This window comes from Argiope bruennichi, chromosome 2, assembly GCF_947563725.1.
Source record: "Argiope bruennichi chromosome 2, qqArgBrue1.1, whole genome shotgun sequence".
NCBI classification, from domain to species: Eukaryota; Metazoa; Arthropoda; class Arachnida; order Araneae; family Araneidae; genus Argiope; species Argiope bruennichi.
In genome coordinates, this window is record NC_079152.1 from 51,920,679 (window position 1) to 51,942,767 (window position 22,089).

General features: G+C 26.7%; 1 protein-coding gene across 1 annotated transcript in view; it reads left to right on the forward strand.

Moving 5' to 3' along the window:
* Positions 1-19,894, forward strand: part of LOC129961604 (COP9 signalosome complex subunit 2) — a 31,345-nt gene extending 11,451 nt beyond the window's left edge. Inside the window, exons 3-13 of the mRNA XM_056075110.1 lie at positions 1,568-1,648; positions 2,096-2,221; positions 6,899-7,066; positions 7,512-7,616; positions 8,990-9,059; positions 12,515-12,614; positions 12,847-12,978; positions 13,095-13,192; positions 13,280-13,362; positions 17,180-17,238; positions 19,260-19,894. Of these exons, the coding sequence (XP_055931085.1) occupies positions 1,568-1,648; positions 2,096-2,221; positions 6,899-7,066; positions 7,512-7,616; positions 8,990-9,059; positions 12,515-12,614; positions 12,847-12,978; positions 13,095-13,192; positions 13,280-13,362; positions 17,180-17,238; positions 19,260-19,404 (1,167 nt within the window). The 3' untranslated portion in view covers positions 19,405-19,894. The remainder of the gene's footprint in view (positions 1-1,567; positions 1,649-2,095; positions 2,222-6,898; positions 7,067-7,511; positions 7,617-8,989; positions 9,060-12,514; positions 12,615-12,846; positions 12,979-13,094; positions 13,193-13,279; positions 13,363-17,179; positions 17,239-19,259) is intronic.
* Positions 19,895-22,089: the final 2,195 nt, after the last annotated feature.

Consider the following 22,089-nt stretch of genomic DNA (forward strand, 5'->3'; position numbering starts at 1 on the left):
TTCTCCAATTTTGTCATTATGAGTCTGCTTTGTCAATTACTGTCTTAAAATTTACTAGAAAATTATTAAAATACTGAAGATATAAATATCAGTATTGGTTGTATAACATAACTTATATATATTAATTATTAAGGGAGAATTAACAATATCTATCAATATTTCATCATTCTTATTAAAAAAATGACGAACCATGTAATTAAAATATTGTTTCCAATGATAATTAATAGTAAAACTTAATGATTGATTTATCTTGATAGCCATTTAGTAGTATGAACTGTGTGTGTCAATCTAAATGTAAATAATAGGTGTAAGGAAATCATGTTTATCTGCATGCTTTACACTGTCATTGTTGTAAAGAGCAAGATTTAAGTAGGTTCAACAAAAGGAGATAATTTAAGTCCTTTAGCTTAGAACTATCATTTTAAAACAAGTTGCCTGATTATTCCAATACTACTGCAGTTAATATCTAATGACGATGAAACGATCGGTGGATTTTGAGGCATCGTCTGTTTTCATCTCATCTAAGACATTGTGTCATGTAGACTGTCATATTTGACAAAAATAAATAAACAAAAAAACTGATTGATTAATCTCATACTGCAGTAGTTATTTATGGAAAATGAATTGATGATGAAATGAGTGATGGACTCCTAAGTCTTGTCTGAGATGTTAAGTCATGTAGACTGTTTGGTAAAATGTTGTTATTGTAGTTTGATCATTCAGTGGACCACAAAGTTTAATATGGAACAAAGCAGATATGTTTTGATTCATATAGTTCATTCATTGATTTTAGATTTGAATTTACTCTGCCACTGATCCACCAAGCTATACAATTTATCATTATTAATACTTGCATTAACTGCATGAGCATCATCATTGAGCTCCTGAACAGTGTAAGTGCATTTCTTTACCAGACAAAATCAGATTTCCCTTATATTGATATTATGGTCAGGATTTATTGGCTGTACAAGGAACAACTACTGTACTAACATATGTCTAATAATGCCTCCCTTGTCCTATCTGAATGCCGTTGTGGTTATAGCATCTGTTTTCCTACTTTGTTCTGTCCACTCTTCTGTGCTGTTCCGTTAAGATAACACATCTACCCTCACATAATAATCTTCACATAGAAGTGATGAAGATTATATTCAGGTTTTTAAAAGAATGGTGCAGAGGTTACACTGACTGTCTTAACATTTAAATTGGGCAATTGATTGGATGCTGTTTTGATTTCATGTTCTATCAACCTGTAATTTATGCATTAACTGACAGGCTTGTGCTTGAATGTTTAATGAAACTTCTCTCTTTATATATATATAATTATCTTTATTGCATATGTTGAAGCTGCTCAAAAAATTAAAGGTGGGTTAGCAAAGTTTTAGATATGGGAAGGGATCCTAATATTTTAGCTCTTCAGCGTATATTTTTAGAAATAATTTATGTATCAAAATATATGATTTTTTTTTTAATTAATGATCTTTGGGTCATTAACTAGTATAAGGAAGCAATTACCTCAGTTACTTTCAATTGTATCTTTAAGTAAGTATATTGATTTCTATCTTATTAGGTATTGGATTTGGAAGGAGGTGAAAAAGGAGAATGGGGCTTCAAAGCTCTCAAACAGATGATTAAAATAAATTTCAAAATGGTATGCACTTTTTTTTAAATGAATTTATTATTCATAATATACATTTTATATATGTTTCTGATTTTTATGAATGAATAATTTTGTATTAATAAAATCATGTTGGTTTCTTATGATTCTATAATTGTTTTATAATTTGCTGTATTATTTTGAAACTGTCATTAAAAATACTTTGTTTTATTGTTTTTGGAATTTTGTTTTTACTTTATTAGTCTTTTTTTTTTTATTTTTTGCTTGTAAAATAAAATATTATTTATTAGAGTTTTAATAATATTTAAAAGCATAATTACTTATTATAATTTTTGAGTAATGCTATATTCTTTACTGACTTCAAAATAATTATTTGCATACATTTATATCTTATTGGATTGTCTTATATTATCAGTATATTCTTTTTTAAAAATAAAAGATGGCATTGCTAAAATATACTCCTATCTTCTTTTAATGCAGAGTAAATATGGAGAAATGATGAACAGATATAAGCAGTTACTAACTTATATCAAAAGTGCTGTTACTAGAAACTACTCAGAGAAATCTATTAATTCCATATTGGATTACATTTCTACATCAAAACAGGTATACATTTAATTTTCTTTTTTTTTATTCAAATGTAATAGCCACTAATGTCAAAATAAATTATTATTCAAGATCTTAACTGAACTTCTATGTTATTTTAGTTTCATAAGAATTTATCTAGATAAATTCTCCCAGCAAAATTAACATATAAGTTTATATATCCTGTGTATATTATATTTAAGTTACTTCACTTATTCTTAATTTGTGCATGCTGAATTCAGAATGTGTAGTAGAACTGTGCCAATTTTCAATTTTTCGTGGAAAAAATTAGATTTTTTTTTTTAATACTAGTTTTCGAAAAATATTGATCTATCGAAATCATAATCAATAATAGTTCATGATGAGTCGTGATATCATAAATCGATATTCACAGTTAAATTTACATTTTGATTTCATTTTACATATCAGTTAGTCTTTATTTTTTTTGTAAATACTGTCATGGTCTAATATATAAAAATACTTGTTTTAAGCATGTCATTTTGGTGTAAATTGTTTTCTGTTCCCAAACTGAATGATACTATTATGGAGAATAATTGCAGTTATTAGAAGGTTGTTGGCTGTTCTTTGTTTAATCACTAAATATTCATCTTCAGAAATAAAAATAAAAAGTTTTAATTCAGATTAAAACTAAAACTTTATTCGCAGCTCATATTTTCACACTCAAGAAAATATTTTTATTATATAAATTGAAACTTTCCTTTATTTGGAGTCATTCTGGTCAGTCAATGTGTTAAAAGATGCTATTTATAACTTATAATAACTATAAATATATAATGATATCGCAATATATCGAAAAGCATTGATATGTTTTAGACAATATATATCATGATGGTGAAGTTCGATCATTGCCCATCCCTAGTGTGTAGTGTAATTAAAAGTCCTTAAAAACTGTTTATTTTTTATGGTCCTTATATAAGGGTTTTAAAGGGTTTTTTTTATCCAGGTGCTTAATCTTTCAATGAGGCGGGGGGTTCATTTCGCTTGCTAGATTTGCCCAACTATAGCTATATTTTCTTTGCAGTGTCAGATTTTAACAGATTTAACCCCTTGCCTAACCTGCCGCGGGCATATATATACATCTCCCTAAGTCAATATGTTAGCTGCCCCTGGCGTATATATACGTCTCACAACTATATACATGGCACTTGGGACCGAATCTTGCAAGTTATCTTCGGCAGGTAAGGGGTTAATGAATCGGAGGTCAGTGAATCTTAGGGAAATATTGGCAGAATGCGGAAAATATATTTTTATAACTTACTTAATTCTCCTTTCACCTTCTTTTGCTTGTTTAAATAAGAAAAACCTTCTTTTTAGAAATAATTTCATGTATTCATGTTAGGTTTTTAATAGTAATTCAGCTCATCCTTGCTTTTCTGCACATGATTATTTTTGTGTAGAGCATTTGTTAGTTATGTTCCAAAGTGAATTAAGTATTTTTATTTCAATTTTGTGCCAAAGTTTAGGATTTCTTAACAATATTCGGGAAAATGTGCATTTGATTCATTATGGACTTTTGAAAGTGAATACATTGAATGATTCAAGGCTTTCAAAAATAAAAGTTAAGCAAAATGTTCATGAAGCTAAAAAGTTACTTGTAAGTCATTTGCTATTCTTGCCAAAATATTCCAAAAATAAATTAATGTAAATAAAATTCATTTTCATATACGAACTATTCAAAGAGAAAGAATTGTCCAAACAAAAAATAATAATAAATGAATTCAAAGTCAAGATTTTGCTCTATATCCATGATTCAAATCTCTAAATAACACTCACTGCCTACCTGTGAACACGAAAAATGCTTTAAGCTGGAATTTTTTAATGCTTCATTTGCATATTTCAACTAAATTTTGAAGTAAATCCATTCCCTATGTTTTTTGTTTATTTATGTGTTTACAAATGCAAGTGAACAGGGTAACTTCAAAATGCAAAGCGCTACGTTGGTCAAATGTGCCACACAATTTTAGCTTCTAAAGTATAGATCAATTAAGTCAAATCGCTCAATGGGTTGACTGTTATCAGCGTGTGTGTTTGTATGCATATGAACATTGTAACAGTAACAACAACACAAAATAATAATAATAACCTTTAGATAAATGGAATTTGTTAAGTTACATTTTGTAAACCTGTAGCTCTGTTAAATTTTGAATTTAATTTGTTAGCCTTAAAATTTTCTGATCATATTTGATTTTTTCTCCGCCTTTTTTCTTTTGGGATTCTGAAAATAAATATCTGTGTACTCGTGACATCCACAGCATTGTTTAAGGTGACTAACTTTTATGGCAGGGAGAGGGATGATAACCTTCATTAGGAAGTATGCAATGATGCAGTGGTGAGACATTCTCAGCTGGTTTCTCATGCATTAATGGCATAGTGTATTAGCTGTTTCTTCAAAAATATATGTGATGACTCACTTTTGCCTTTTTTTGTATATGATATATGTAAATCAGTAAAGCAACAATTGTGGTTTTTAAAGTCTTGAAAGAAAATTTTTCAGTTGAAATTATTTCTTCAAATAATTGTTAATGCCAGTGTGATTTTTCTAAAATTGTGTCTTATTCTGCAATTGATAAAGTGAATGCAGGCATAATAAGGAACAAATTATTGAAAGACATATTCCAGAAGAGTAAAATAGTTATATCCAATAACATTACATGTTTTCCAAGTATGAATTGTCTGTAATTTGCTTGAAAAACATTATTATTTTGACTGAGAATAAGTGTAAAAAAATGATTTAAGTTCTGTGTTGTACTTTCGTCAGAAAGGATAAAAAATGTTATTGTGATGGAGTTTATATATTTCCTTGTCAAATCATGTTTACTCGGTTTCAATAATTTTCATGTAAGAAAATTAAGATTGGTTGAAAAAATTTTTGAAGATGATAAATTTATAAATTTTAAAAATGTGGAGAGTCAAAAATTTTTATGTGAATAAGCATCTTTTGAAAGTGGATTCTGCATGAATTAAAATATCGAAGTGGGAAATTTGAATAAAAATTTCTTGCTTCACAACAAGAAGTCTATGACCACATAAAGCGGCCTAGCAGAATCCACTTGATAAATCCAGTCTTTTAACAATTGAAAAAGTTAACAATGTAAGCCCATTCAAAATATCGCCTACTTTTGGAGGAAACATATGGCAAAAGAAATAGTTGTCAATGACAAAGTTTTTTATTTATTTATCTCAAAAGAAAAAGAAATTTCTCTTGGGGAAAAAAAAGAAACTGTTAGTATTGAATATAAAATTGATTCATGTGCTTGTTTGATAAGCCAGAAACTTTTCATTATTAACAAAATTAATTAGTTGAGAAAAGTTATTAATGAAAAAATTGAACGAAATGCAAGTGTTTAGAAAAATCTCTGAAGAAAAACTATCTTCTGTTTACATTTTTAATAATATTAGTATGATTTTTATATTCTAGACTTGTTGATGTATGTTCTTAATCATTTTAGAGTAATTGGGATATTAATGAAACAGCTGCATAACCTTTTTTTACACTTATATTACTAACTGTAGTGTAATAAAATAAAGGTTAAATATTGAGTTAAGATTGGTTCTTATTTTTTTCTAATGATGCTTGAAAAGTACTTATAAAGTGCTTATTTTTTACACTTGATCCTTTATTTGATATATTTACTGTTTCCTAATTTCCTTTATTATTTACTTCCCAAATGGTAGGTACACAAAATAGTATTTATAGTGTTGTTAATCAACTCTTTAATTTTTTTTCTTTGCATTATTGCCACTACGTATTTCTAATCTTCATTAATTTATTAATAACATTTTTTTTTTTTTGAAATATGTTTCCTGTCTCAATTTTACTTGAAATAAAATTAAGATATTTAATTTAAAGTATAAATTGCCTGTAAAAATTTTTTAGAGATACTCTTAAAGAACAGTATTTTTAATAAATATATAGTGATATTTCTTAATTTAAATCCAAATTCATTTCCTGCTTTTTATTTTAAATTAGGCCATATTACTTTATTATAGAATTTTCCCTTATTTTTTGATTCAAATCCAACTTTTTTATTTAATTATTTCCAATACACATTCAAAATAATGGTTAATGTTTTAGTTTCCCAAGTAAAGTGAGAGAAATCCTCAATGCTTACGACTTAACTTCAAAGATGTCTAAGTATCTGTCAGAATCTCTTAGTAAGAACACTGAGAGAAAAACTTTTCATATATTCCACTTATGTCCTGGTGCCAAAGAGGACTTTCTTTAAATGTCATTGCATTGTATAGATTATACTTTCCTGTGAAAAAATAAATTGAAAGTTTATTTCAAAAGTGTCTTCTTTTTGACCATGCACTGCAAAAATTGTTATTTATATATGAAAGATTTTTCTCTAGTTTATTGCCAATTGTGTAAATACACTTTTTGTGTAAGAAAAAGATATTGAATACAGACTTATTTTGGATGTACCCATGCCTTGGAAAATGGGTAATGACGTTTCACAATAAAGGGGTGCCATGTAAGATCAGGTGGTATTATAGGGTAGAGAGGCATTCATAAGCATTTATAAAATTTAAAAAAAAAGATTTAATTAGTCAGGTTTCTTAATTGTTATTTTGTACCCTTTTTCAATATAATGTAATAAAATTTGTTTGTGATGTTGAAAAAGCATTTTGTATTATAAATTTTTCAATTTACTTAATTCATTTGCTGTTTTCCAGATGGAACTTCTGCAAGAATTCTATGAAACTACCCTAGAAGCCCTAAAAGATGCAAAAAATGATAGACTTTGGTTTAAGACCAATACGAAACTTGGAAAATTGTACTTTGATCGCGGTGAATACACTAAATTAGCAAAGATTTTGAAACAACTTCATCAATCTTGTCAAGTAAGTGACAATTTCTTTATTATTTTTCACATATTGTTTCATTATTTATTAATTTTGTGTTGCTTCAATTTTTTTACATATTTGTTCTATGTATGAAGTAAAATTTTGAAAACTTTCTTAGATAATTTTCTATTGTAAATTTTATCATTATTAACTTTTTCCTTGAATGGCTGTTCAAATGATATTATTCAAAACTAAATTTTGATTGTCCTTACCAACTACTACACACATACACAAAAATAAATAAAAAAATTGTAAGAAGCTATAGAGTAGTATATGCAATTTTATCTTTAGAGGAGTGCTATGCTCTTTTTTTTATTTATTTATATACATTTTACAGTTTATATTTTATAAATTTCTTTTTTTTTATTGTATGTTATTATATGGCTGATATTCATTGTAGGAATGAAGAATGTATCTCTAATTTATATTTTATTATTTACAGACTGATGATGGATCTGACGATTTAAAAAAAGGAACTCAGTTACTAGAAATCTATGCATTAGAAATTCAGATGTACACAGCGCAGAAAAACAACAAAAAATTAAAAGTAACTTTTGTCTATTTAATTTATATCTTAAAATTCAAAAATTAACTCTTGTTTTAAAGTATTTTTAAATTTTGCTTGCTGGCTGGTACAGCTGCTGTACTTGTAAATGAGATTTCATTCACTGAGTAGGCAAGACAAACCACAAACTGTATGTTTTAATCATTTGCAAAGAAAGAAAACATGCATTCTCCTCCCCCCCCCCCCCCCATTAAAATACCCATAACAAGAGATTTTTGAATTTCTTTATAGCCTGCAAGCTAAAGGTTTTACTGTAGTTGTATGTATTTTATGAGTTGTATATTTTACATAATCTGGTTACTAGATGATATGCTAAGCATTACTTGGGATGAAATTATTTTCATGTTTTTTACTAATGAAAAGTTAATGAACTTTTTGTAATAATCAGTATATGTAATCATCTATCACTTTCTGTAAAACTAAATGCAGTTTAAATATATTTCAACTCGGTTATCTGCATCATTATCGAATGAACAAATTTCAATATTTGTTTTGGTATCAAGCTACTTGAGTGTTTTTTTTTTTAATGTTTAAAGTGATTAATGCAGTGATTTATTGGTATTTAAATAAAGCTAAGTAGAGATTAAAAATTAGTTTTGAGATCGTAAATTTAATTTTTTAAAAACATTATTTTATGCTGGATTGCAACAAACATCAGTGAACTGAGATCTGCAATTTTTATTCTAAATTTATGGTTGCTCATTATAATTTTCCCCTTACAGATGGATTGAAATTATTGTTAATATTTCATTTTAGTATTTTCCTCTTTTGTTTTATATTTTACTTTGCTTTTTTTTTTTTTTTTTTTTCTGTTAGTAAATCACTTTGCTTTGATTCATTTTTTGTGACTAGTTTTGGTTAACCCTTGAATTAATTTTTATACACAGAAAATGTCAAAAGATTTTTTTGATCATCAATAAGGAGAAATAAATCTTATTATAACTTTCTTTTCCAACTTTTGGCTTCTTTAAACTCCATTTACTAAAGAGATCTTGTGCGTCTAAGTGTTGTTTTCTAGTTTAAATATTATGCATGGGCAGATAACATTATTTTTAATTAACAGAAAAATTAACTGCTTAATTCATTGCCATGAAACTTTCCTTATGCTTTGTGATATTTGTGAAGAAAATATGCTAAATAGTTAAGATTTCTATTTGCAGCAGGAAAACTGTCATTTCTGTTAAATATAATTACCTTTCAAATGAGCATATTTTATATAATGCTAACAAATAATTGTTAAAATTTAATTATGCTAAAATCTTGATTTTATCTAAAAAAATTATTTATTTGTTTTTGTATACAAAAAACTTATTTGCAAAACAATTTCTTTAACTTTCTTATTTATCATTGTTTAGAAATTGTATGAACAGTCTCTTCACATAAAGTCTGCGATTCCTCATCCTTTGATTATGGGTGTTATAAGAGGTAAATAATTTTTTAATAAAAATATGTCTTAGCAGTATTACGTTTCATTTATTTATAGGATTTTTGTACGTTTTAATTTTACAATGTCTTTGTAATTACATTGTAAAGTATCAATAAATTCAAGTCTCAATCTTTTTTTTTTTTTTTTTTTTTTTTTTTTTAAATTTGGGAATTAATTTTATATTACTTTTAAAATTCGTCTTATTCAAATTCTACAGTTTCAGTATATTTTATTTTTCGAAATAACAATTTTTAGTGAATGAATGTTGTAATTATTAAATTCTGCATCATTTAATATGAATTAGCAAATCTTAACAGTTTCGGTATAAAAAAAATACATATTTCAGCAATTTTTGTGTGTAATTTATTTATAATTATGTGAATTTTTTTTAAATGTTTTCATAATAAAACTTCAAAGCCAAATGGAATTGTTGAACTTTATTTATCTGAAATAACAATTATGCTTTTGATTCCTTTTATTAAACAGGGTGCATAGCATCATTAAAAGTCCTTAAAATCTATTTATTATTTATGGTCCATATATAAGGTACCTTAAAAGTATTTTTATTATTATCCACTTGCTTATATTTTCCTTCTGCTGGGGGAAAAAAAAAAGTGTTTGACTATACCTGATCTGCCTGATGACAAGCTGCATTATATTTGCAGTTTCATGACTTTAAATAGTATAGTGACCTTAGGATTTAATGAACTCGGAGGGCAGTGAAAAAGATTTTATCGAATTTAAGAACATACTGATAGAATGGAGAAAATATATCCTTTTCATTTATTTAACTCTTGTTTAAATGAGGGAATAATACTTTCTTTTTAAAAACAGTTTTATGTACTCATGTTATGATTTTAACAGTAACTTCAGTCCACCTTTGATTTTTTTTTTTACCTGATTACTAGTTTGTTTGTAGAACATTTGTTAGTTATATTTCAACATTTAACAACTTTCTATTAGTGAATTATTTAAATATTTTTATTTCAAAAAACTTTTGTGCAAAAATTTAGAACTTGACAATATGCCATAAAATGTGCATTTTATTTATTGTGGATTTCTATAAGTGAATACAATGAATGATTCAAGGCTTCCAAAAATAAAAATGTAGCAAAATGTTCATAATACCCAAAAGTTCCTTCTAGGTCATTCATTATTCTTGGGGGGGGGGGACTAAAAATAAATTAATGAAAATAAAATTCCTTTTTATTTTTTCATATATGAACTATTAAAAGAGAAAGAATTGCTACTGCAAAAAATTAAAACTTTTTTGCCCAATTCAAAAATTTTGCCCTATTTCCATAATTCAAACCACCAAATAAGACATTTTTGGTATTATATCTATGAATATAACATGAAAAACATTTTTAGCTGGAATTTTTTAGTACTAAATGTGCAGATTTCAACCAAAGTTTGAAATCTATTTCCATGAAAGTATGCAATGAAACAGTGGCGAGTCATTCTCAGCGTGTTTCTCTTGTTAATGGCATAGTGTATTAGCTGTTTCTTTAAAAATATAAGTGTTGATTCACTTTTCCCTTTTTACATATATATATATATATATATATATATATATAATATAAATCAGTAATCTTTTTATGTATATAAAGCAACAGTTGTGCTTTTAAAGTCTTGTAAGAAAATTTCTCGTTTGAAATTATTTCTTCAGTAAATTGTTAATGCCAGTATGATTTTTTTAACATTGTATCTTGTTATGCAGTTATAAAGGTAGTGCAGATATATGAAGGGACAATTTATTTGAAAGATTTACATGTCTCTAAAACAAAATCTGTCCTTTTTGAATTATGAATTTTCAGTAGCTGGTTAGTAGTCATGTTTTTTTGGTAGAGAACTAGTAAGTGTGAAAATAAATTTTTCATCAATAAAGAATGTTGTTTGACTGAAAACTATTTAAATGTGAAAAATATATCATGTTCTTTTAACAGAAACAGTAAAAGATGGCATGAAGATGCTTTTCTTGTGGAATTTATAGATTTCCTAGTCAAATCATTTTTACTTGATTTTGATAATTTTCATTTCAGAAAAATGAGATTGGATGTGGTTTTTACTACATTGTTTAAAAATTATAAATTTTTTTTAAAAAATGTGGAAATTTTGAAAATTATTATTTTGTACTTTAAACAAGAATCTGTTGAAAGAAAATTCAGCATTAATTATAATATTGAAATGGGAAATTTGAATGAAATATATTATGTTTCGCAGCATGTATTCTATGACTACATAGCTGAACCCACTCAGTAAATATTATTAAAGGATTCAGACTATTAGCAATATCTACCCATTGAAAATATTGCCTATTTTTGAGGTAACAGATGGCAAAAGAAATAATTGTCAACGACATAAAGAAAGTTACTCTTATTTCTTGATCTCTTTATGTAAAAGATATTTCCATTGGAAAAGGAAATTGCTGAAATTGAACATAAAGCTAATGTATGTACTTGTTTGAAAAGCCAGGAACTTTTCATTACTAACAAAAGTAATTAGTTGGGAAAAGTTTATTAACGAAAAAATAGAATGAATTGAAAGTGTTCGTAAAATCTCTGAAGTGGAACAATCTTTTATTTGTATTTTTTATAGAATTAGCATAACTTTTATTTTCTACAATAGATTTATTTGCACATTCTTTACCTTTTTTCAAGGGATTTGGAATTAGTAATATAATCCCCCCCTTATACTAGTAAATGCAGTGTAATTAAATTATTTAAGATATGAGACAAAAGTCTTTTAGTAAGGTTTTTGAAATGAAACTTGTATTTAAAAAAACATTTTAAATAACTTAATTTTAATGTTGGTGAAAAATATTCAGTGATTCCTGATAGTATTTTATGTATAGTATTTTATGTATTTTTTCTCTAAAAGGACTTAAAAAATAATAAAGTGTTTATTTTTTAGAATAAAATTAGTCTAATTAAAATTAGGCACATTATATATAGAATTCATGTGTTCTTTAAAAATTTATGATTTCTAAATAGATATTTTTCATTGTAATTTTCAGAAGAACCATTCTATAAATTCCCAATGTGGTAGTTGAATGTTGTTAAATTGTGATTATATTGGGTAATTGTTTTTTATAGTTTTGAAAGTAACTCTGTATTATATTCTGGGTATGATTTTTTTTTTCAATGATCAAATTCATCTTTTTGTTTGTATTTGACTATCATTTATCTAGTTAAAAGTTAATATTTCAAAATTTAATAAGATATTTTGATTACTTATTTCTCTTCTGAATCAAAACAGAATTTGCAAGCTTTTTCCTGGAATTAAAAACAAATATATGAACGAAAAAATTCTTAGGGCTTGGAAACTAATTTTCATAGGAATATTTGTACTTTTCAAATATCTAGTAGAAAAATTAAGCCTAATAACAATCCCAATTTTTCACTTTTATTTTGGTGAGAAAAAAAAGCATGCTTGACAATTATTTATTTTTCAGAATGTGGTGGCAAAATGCACTTACGTGAAGGTGAATATGAAAAGGCACATACAGACTTTTTCGAAGCATTTAAGAATTATGATGAATCTGGAAGTCCTAGGTATAATATTTTGAATGCATATGTTTCTTTACATTTTAGTACTTAATAAAAATTTAGGTATTATTCATTTCCATTGTTATGATAAATATGTACTTATATATGTGTACTTGTGCATTGCTTTGAAAATAATTGCCTTTACTTTTAAATAATAATAATAATTGCCTTTATTTTTTCCTTAAGATAAACATTTTGTTTCACTTTTATTTCAAGTCTATTTCATTTCTTTTTCTAGGCGGACAACATGTTTAAAATATTTAGTTCTTGCAAATATGCTTATGAAGTCAGGAATTAACCCATTTGATTCTCAGGAAGCCAAACCATACAAAAATGATCCAGAAATTTTAGCTATGACAAATTTAGTAAGGTATAAAATGGATTTGTATTTTTTATTTCTTTTAGTTGCATTATGTATATTGGGAAAAAAGAAAGTGCTCAATTATTTTAACGATCATTTATCATAAGATATTTATTTATTTACAGTGCATACCAAAATAATGACATAAATGAGTTTGAGAAGATTTTGAAAAACAATCGTAAGAATATAATGGATGATCCTTTCATCAGAGAACACATAGAAGGTAAACCTTTCCTCTGTTATTAGAATTAAAAAATGCATAAAAAATATTTTCTTGTTCTAAAAAGTGAACGCTTATTCTTTGTTTCAGATCTTCTTAGAAATATAAGAACTCAAGTACTAATCAAGCTAATTACGCCTTACACTAGGATTCATATACCTTTCATTTCAAAGGTAATTACTTTTTAATTATGTTGCTAGATTTTCTTTAATGTATTTAAAGAAATATTAATATCAACATGCATGGGTATGTATCGGAAAATTGAATTTTAAAATTAAATTTAATATTAAAAAAATTTCAGGTTTTAGAAAAGTCTTAATTTTTGTATATATATTTTTAGAATAATTAACTTAAAACTGGCCTCTATAATGATTTTAAAAAATGAATCTCAATGATACAGGGGTGTTTGTGCTCCGGGGAAACCCCGGAATTCCGGGGATTTTGAACTTCGATCCCCGGAATTTCCGGGGATCGTCGTTCAAAAGGAAGTAGGAATAATAATGAATTATTTATTTTGATCTGGGTAGTTTTGTTTGCTTTTAAAGCAGAAAACGCAAGGTCAGTGTGTGTGGTGAAAACTTTTCCTTTCTTTCTCCAAAGGCAGTGATAATGCGTGAAAAGGGGGAAAAACTTCTTTTTTGTTCTTTCCTTATTGCGAGTTATGACTCATTCCCCCGGTTCTCGGACATTCTCTTCTGGATTCTTTTCGGCAAGTAGGCGCGGCAGAAAAAAAAGGGGGAGACTTCGTTCGACCAGATGTGCGATAACGTGACTCTGGGTTCAAAGGTCTTATCTCTACTGGCGTGGCGCCAATAAGTAGAGAAGGGGGATTTTTCGCCGTATTAGCTATTTGTCATTGATCGCTTCGGAACTTTTTTTTCTTCGCTGTGTAAAATTTTCGTTTCATTTATTGATGCACGTGTAAATTTTTCGTTTCGCTTATTGAAATATTTTTTTTATTTATGTACGCAAGAGAATTTCATTTAGAAATTTCAGCATATGAAACAGAAATTACCCCTTAAAAATTCATATCTAATTAGTTTTACAGCATTAGATCCAGAGCTAAGAGGTAAAACCAGTACAATATTAGCTTTTGAAAAATTATCATCTTTTATGTCCCATATTTTTAGTGATAATGAAAAGTCAAAAGTAGAAGCTGAAATAAGGTTATACCAGAGTGATATTGATATCACCAAAGAAATGCTCTACACATCTGATGAAAGTGGAAATCAAGTCAAGTGTACAATTGATAAATATTGGTCTAAAGTTTTTAATTTAAAAGATGATTTCACAAATGATTATAAGTATCCTACATTGGCTAAATTGGTCAAAGCCTGCCTTAGCTGCTTCCATGGCCCATTAGGGAAAGTGCATTCAACTTAATGGATACACTTGTCACTGACTATAGAACCTCTCTTAAGATTGATTCCCTAGATGCAGTTCAGACTATTAAATATGATTTAATGGCTTCTAAAGAAACCTCATGTGAAAAATATGGCTCAAAAAATCCAATGACTGATCCAATTCACAAAGATCTCTTACTGAATATGAACAGAAGTTGGAAAACATATCAAGAGGACTTAAAAACATGTATTTCAGATGAGTCACCTATAAAAGTCTCTGAAAAACCTTCTACATTAGCAGAAAAGCAAACTGCTTCTACCTCTGCATATGCAGTTCTCGAGGAAGTTTCTTCAACTGTAAATGAGGAAAATAAAAGTCAACCTTCCTGCAATTATGAAGTTCACCACAAAAAAAAGACAAGCCCACAAACATCAGAAAATAAAAAAAAAGCAGCAGAAATTAGATAATTTTTTTTTAAAGAATTAATTTAGGTAATTTAAAAGATTTGCATAAAATGTAGTAGTTTATATGTTTGAAAATTTATGGTTATTAATTTTGCAAAAAAAGTAATTCATTGAACTTTTATAATTAGGTCATTCAATACTTCATAATTGTAATTTTTCATTTCTCCCCCCCCCCCTTCTCGAAACTCCAAAATGCCGGTAGTAAGTACGTAAAAGTTTCCGGGGATTTTTTGGGGTCCCACAAACACCCCTGATGATAGATCAATTAAGAAAATTTTTAAAAAAGACCATATTTTTTTTGTTTTTATAAAAATTTAAAATTTAGCAATGATTTCAAAATAATTATTTTGATATGCCTACCATAATCTGTATCTTGAATCAAAACACACCATGAATTCAAATAACTTTTTTGTTAACTTATAAAACTTATTCTGTTCTTAAATGTAAGATAAATATTTTCTTAAAGCATATTTCTTTATTTCGAACAATTAGAATCACTTTTATTCTGCCTGATTTTTTTAAAAATGAAACTTATAATAAATGTCAAAAAATAGGATATATGTAATTAAAGAAAAAATATTTGGATATCCTCCAAAAATTTCAAATTTTAGCTGTGTTAAAAATTAATTAGCTAATATACAAATGCAAAATATGTAAGCATTAATCTTTTCTATTTAAGAGTATTTAAAATTGTTTGATTTTTTAAATAACACAAAAACATATTTGGAATACAAATGATTTGTCATAAATACTTGTTATATTATTTTTCTCAGTTTTTGTAAAGATCTGGTCTTTCATTTTTTTTTTTTTTTTTTTTTTTTTGCAATTATAATCTTTAAGCTTGGTATATACAAAGCAATCTTTTTTGTTAATAAGGTTTAGTTCCAAAGTAACAAGCACATGTAAAAATATAAAAATGAAAACTCTTTAAATACAATACTCTTTATATATAAACTAATTGCTCGCTTGTCAGAATAATTGTTTACTTAAAATTCCAATTAAATGTTTTGCATGCACCTTGTTGTTATTAATGATTTTCTCAACAAAATATTTTTAAACACATTTTTGATAGTTATATAATTTATAAAATTTTAAGATGAAAAATAGTATACTTCTTTAATTTTCTCTCATTTTGGATAACATTTATTTTTTAGTTTAAAACAAGAGTTGATAAAAGTTCTAAGTAATTCAATAGCATGCTTACTGATTCAAAGTTGTTCTTTAAAAGATATAAAAGTAGGAAGAAGAAATCATTAATTTCGGAAATTTGTATATTCTGCAGAAAATATATTGGAAGACTGTTCAATAAAAATTTCCTGGTTTAATGGGGGGAGAGTATTTAGCATGCTACAATAAGAAAGTGAAGTATTAACTAAAAGTGGGATGCTATAAAAGTGTTGAAAAATATGGAAACAATAAAGATAATTCTCATTGCTTATTTCTGAATTTAAACTTCAGTTATAATTGCCACAATATTCAAAAATTTTATTAAAGGATGCGACACACTGAAGCATACTCAATGTGGAAAAATAAAGAGAAGCTTCATATTTTGGTTATCAACAGTTGAATAAAAGACAGGATGAAATATTGTGAAATTTATTTTAATTTCACTTTAACAATGAAATATATTATTGTAAAATAAATTTAAAATATTATTTTAACAATTGAAAAATAATTATTTGGTAAAAAATTTGGTATGATCAAGATTTTAAAAAAATCAAATGATGCACAAATTATTTTTGTGTTGTTATATTTTCAGAAGTTATCATACAAAAATAACAGTATTTTAATTTTAAAAATTAAAAAAAAAATTGCTCCAAGGTACACATTCTCATTGTCCGAAGTATATATGTGCCAAATTTAGAAGTTCTATGTCATATAGTCTAGCCTACAGTGTGCCAACATTTGCATATACTCATTTTACTATTATTAGTAGAAATTATAAAGATTTGATTGAATATCAAAGAGTATCGAAAATGTTTAAGGTATGCATTTAAAAATAAACAAATTTCCCTTAAGTGAAAGTTATTAGATCAAAAAATTTTTCCTTGATATGTAAAATTGTGAATTTAAATAATGCTTTAATTTTTATGAGAAAAGATGTTTTGTCTTAGTAACAAAAATAATTAAAATTTGTCCATTAGTTCTGTATATGTTTTTCTAATAGATTTTATGTTTTTAGGAATTAAATATTGATGTAACTGAAGTAGAAAATTTATTGGTGTCATGTATATTAGATAAGTAAGTATTCAAAGGTTCTTTATATATATATATATTGCCAGATGAATATTTGAATTTTTATTTAATGAAAAATCTACTCTGCTTAGTTTATTTTAAGTGTTAAAGTGCACTATAATGATGTATTGATCTTTGGAATTTCATCAGGGTGCGTAGCATCATGAAAAGTGCTTAAATTTGAAAATCCTTTTTAAGCATCTTAAAAGTACTTGCTTTTTAATAAAGGTCCTTAAAAAGTGCTTAATTTTCTAGAGAAGTACAAAGAAAACTTTTTGAGGATTGCCAGTATGTATTAAAATAAAATTAAATATATTTTTTCCCTACCCTCTCTTTCTTCAACAATGTGTATTGTTGTTTATTGAAATATGGGAAGGTTATCCCGAAGTTGCAATAGAAAATGTGTTCTATGTCATACTTGTTGTGACTTTGAAAAACGTTTGATACAGTAGAATTCAAAGAGGGTGCTTTATTTATGCCTGATAAATGTGTGCTTAACATTTTTATGTATTATTAAAGAAAATGTGCAGATTTGTTCAACAGACGGAAAATAATTTTATCTGAAAAATTCAGTTAGAACATTGCATTGTTCCATCATCAATTACTGGCAGTTTTGCCAATCTTATGATGGTAGCCGACCTGGTATACTTTAGCTCTTAGCTTTATAACAAGTCAAAAAAAAAAAAAAAAAAGTCCTAAACTGCTAAATATGGTGAGTTAGAGCAGAAGGAAATTTTTATTTACATCCCAGCCATGTTGAACTTCATTTGCTGCAGCATGTATAAAAATCAAATGCAAAATGTTTGACCATGCTATGCATCTTCGTCAATGCCAATATAAATACAGAAATGATGGTCATAGAGCATCCAAATAACTGGTAATTCCATCCATTCAAATTAACAAGTAATTTGTTAATTAAAAAATATTGAAAAAGAAGCCAGATTTTTATTATTAATCTTATAAAAGAGTAAAAAATTTAACACATTGATTAAATTTTTTGGTAATGATAAAACTATGATCATTTTTGTTCCTGCCAAAGCCAAATGTGTTTTACAATAGATGCTTCTGCAATGTTGCAGAAGTAAATATTAAAATTATAATGTTATTACAGACATAACTTAAAATTTCAAAAATATACATTTAAAATTAATTTTAAAAATTTAAATAAAAACAAAGCTTTATTATAAAATAGAAAACCTCCTATGCTTAGAAAATAAGCAGACTCACATATGCATGAATGTAAAAAGGTGCTTAGTTTTTTTGGATAAGGTACTTAAAAGTACTTAATTTTTTGAAGCATTTTCTAACTATACACCCTGTTCATGTGGAAGAAATACTTTATTTTCTGAAACAGTACTGTAATATTTGCTGATTTCCTTTATCTGTAATGTGAATGATTTTGCTTTATTGTTTTACTCAGATTCGACTTTTCTGAAATTAACTGTATAAATAATATATTTAAAACTGTAATTTCATTCAAAGAGTGAATGCAATCTATAAATATTTATTTTTGACAAAAGTGAATGTACCAAACATAGGTTTTCATCATTATTTATTCATTTCATTTTATTTATTTTACTGTATTTTGTAAAGTTTATTTATTTTTAATAGTTTCATATAATGCAACTTTTTGTGTTATATGAAATAACATAAGGAATTTAGAAATAATGTGACAAAATTGTGAACTTTGTGCTTCTGTCACTGGCATTCAAAAGCTTAATTTTTTTCATCTATATTTCAGTTGAATACTCATTTGTGTATTAAAGAAAATTACATCTACAACTACTATAAATTTCAACTATGCCAGTTATTATTAAGCTTATTTTCCTGTCATATTTATCCTTAAAACTACTTTTTCATTATTTTAATGCATGCATAATTTTTTTTCTGGTTTACTCAATCACAAAGTAGCTCACATTGAATTGTATAACCTTTTACTTTCTTGTAGTGATAATGATTAGAATTACGTTTATTATTCTCCAGGTGTGGTCTTTTAAGGCTCTATATATATTTCCTTATTCTTTCAGTACTATTCAGGGTCGAATAGATCAAGAAAATCAAGTTCTCAAACTGGACAAGAAAACACTGGGTGCTGCTAGGTACAATGCATTAGATAAATGGACTGGTCAACTATCAACTCTACATAAAACTATTGTTAATAAAATGGCATAGCAAGAGCATAATTCTTTACAAAATATGCTTGGTCTATAGCTATTTTAGCTTAAGATCAATGCTAAGCACTCTGTGATTGACTGAATTAACCCTCGTCCAGTGGCGATACATTCACTTGCCAGATGTTGGATAATGAAAGGAAAAATATCAGCCCGTTCCGAATGTGCCTGTTCAAATAAATAAAAGTATGTGAATGTGGATGTATAATTATGAAGGGCTTCATTTTCCCATCTAACCATGACTTTTTCATACCAAAAAGTTCATCATAATAGATTGTTTTATTTCATTAATCTATTTCAGTGTAAAGTGTGCTGTCAAATTTCAACTGCTAGCTGTAATTTGTTATCAGTGCTCATCCAAGTAAATAGGGTTAAAAAAATTAAATGTAATATACTATTTTCTGTTGTAACTTTTGATTGTATGCTATTTGGTTATACTAACAAATTTTCATAATTATTGTGCAACACTCTTCAAAGTTAAAATTGCTTTACACTTTTTAAAAATAAATATTTGTCATATTTCTTGTTTGTTGCTTCTTATTCACCTTAAGACACATTAACTCCTTTGTTTCTTTAATTTATACATCGTAAATTTATAACATTTTAGGTTAACAGCCTGAAGTCATTATATTGTCTCATATGTATATTGATATGTGAATTAATACCAGATATTTTCTGTTAAACATTAGATAACATTACTTAAGATAACTCTTATTTAAAGATAGCCTTTCTGTAACTCACCTAAATTTGATACATTGATTACTTAGTGCTGATTTAATTGAACTGTTATGCATGATTAGTAGGTGCATTTTGCCGAGTGTATCCAGTATTGCCCTTTTGAATCATCTAAGAATTTTTTTTTTTAAATAAAAATATGCAACAAACTCATTTAATTGGTTTAAAAGAATGTCTCTAAAGTCATGAGTGGTACTTGTGGATTAAACAATAATAAGGTATAACTGGATTTTAACTCGCCGATAGGGATTGAAGATCATCCATTTTAAAGAAACATCGTTTTGAGCAAATAATTCTAATAGAAGTGTAATGCAATATTAATGAAAATACAGTAATTAGTTTAAAATGTGTTATATATCAAATATACATAGGTTGAATTTAAATATATATATATATTGATTTAAGTTTTTAATAAAAATAGATGCTGGTTCATGTTGATTGCTTACATTCCAATGAAAATTGATTCCTTTTCACTCTATTGGGTGTCGTAATTCTTTACTTTTGATGGTTTTAATTCGTTAATTAAAGACTTTTCCCTATCAAAATCATTTGCATAATATATTTTATGATCTAAGCTAAGTTGTAAATCTTGAATTGAACATTGTTTGAATTAAAATTTTGAAGAGTCATTTCCTGTTTTCTTTATTAACCGAATAGTTCTTCAATTTTTTAGGATCTCCTTTCATAAACTTGCTGTACGTGACAGAGCTTTTTTTTTTTTTTTCTTTCCCCACTCTGGAATATATATGTTATAGTGAGTATCAGGAATATACATTTGATCTTCCTTTTCTATTGCAGAATTTCTTAACATGAGGGGATTTTTATGCATATTTATCTGAAGTTCTAATCTCCCTAGGATTTTTATTATTAATAATGATGACTGTTTTAAGCAATGGCTATTATCTTACTCAGCAAAGCTCATGTAGATTCCTTACTTTTTTTTTTTTTTTTTTTTTTTGAGCTTTGCATATTTTTTAGATAATTTTTTCCTAAACAAGTTCAGTCTCATCAGAATTATAAATTTGATTCAATTGATAGCTCATTTTAAATTATTCTTTTCTTCCAAACTAGTTCAACAGATACACAATTTCCCATTAGTTTTTTTTGGGGGGGAGGGGGGGAGAAGTGGGGAATGCAAGTAAAATCTTAACAACAACAAAAAAAAAAAAAAATCTCACTTTATAAACTATTTGGGCAAAACCTGTAAAGATAGTTTTTCAACAACTGCTTGAATTTCAATTTCTTGAACAAAATAATGAAAATGAGAAAACCACTGGTAAGCTGCCTTGTCCAGTTTAGCAAAAATGGATATCTAAATCCCCCTCCCCTCCATTAAACATGAAGATAAAAAGGCCACTGCCGCTTTTTCATGTGAGATACAATTTGTTTTACTAATCCAGAATTGGCACAAATGCTAAATATTGAAATTCCTTTCTCAAATTGTTCTGTCATTGACAGGTTAGATTAATACTTTTGTGTTTCTGTCCTACGTAAGGTTTACTTTGCAACATGTTTCAAAAGTTAGTTAATAAATATTAATTATTGTGTGCATGAATACTGAACAAAATAGAATTGTATGCAGATGCTGCTGTTGGCTAGAAATTCATGCAATTTCTAGCAATATGAATAGCATGATTTCAATATGTATCCTTGTTAATACAAAATACATCAGATAAATATTTGCATCCTTTCTTATTAATATACATACCTGGTTTTTAGAAATAAAAAAAAAACTTCTTACGAGTTAATGTTAGAAAAATGAAATGAAAAAACAAGCTTTTTAGAAGGGTGAAAAAAATTTCAAGAACATCATTTGAATTTTGCCCATTAAATTAAGGGTTTAATGTATTTGATTACATTATGTATATTCTCTTCCAGAACTGATGAAATCTAACTAGCAAGTTTTATTCAATATAATTTAAAATCAGTTTTTATATATATATGCTTGCAT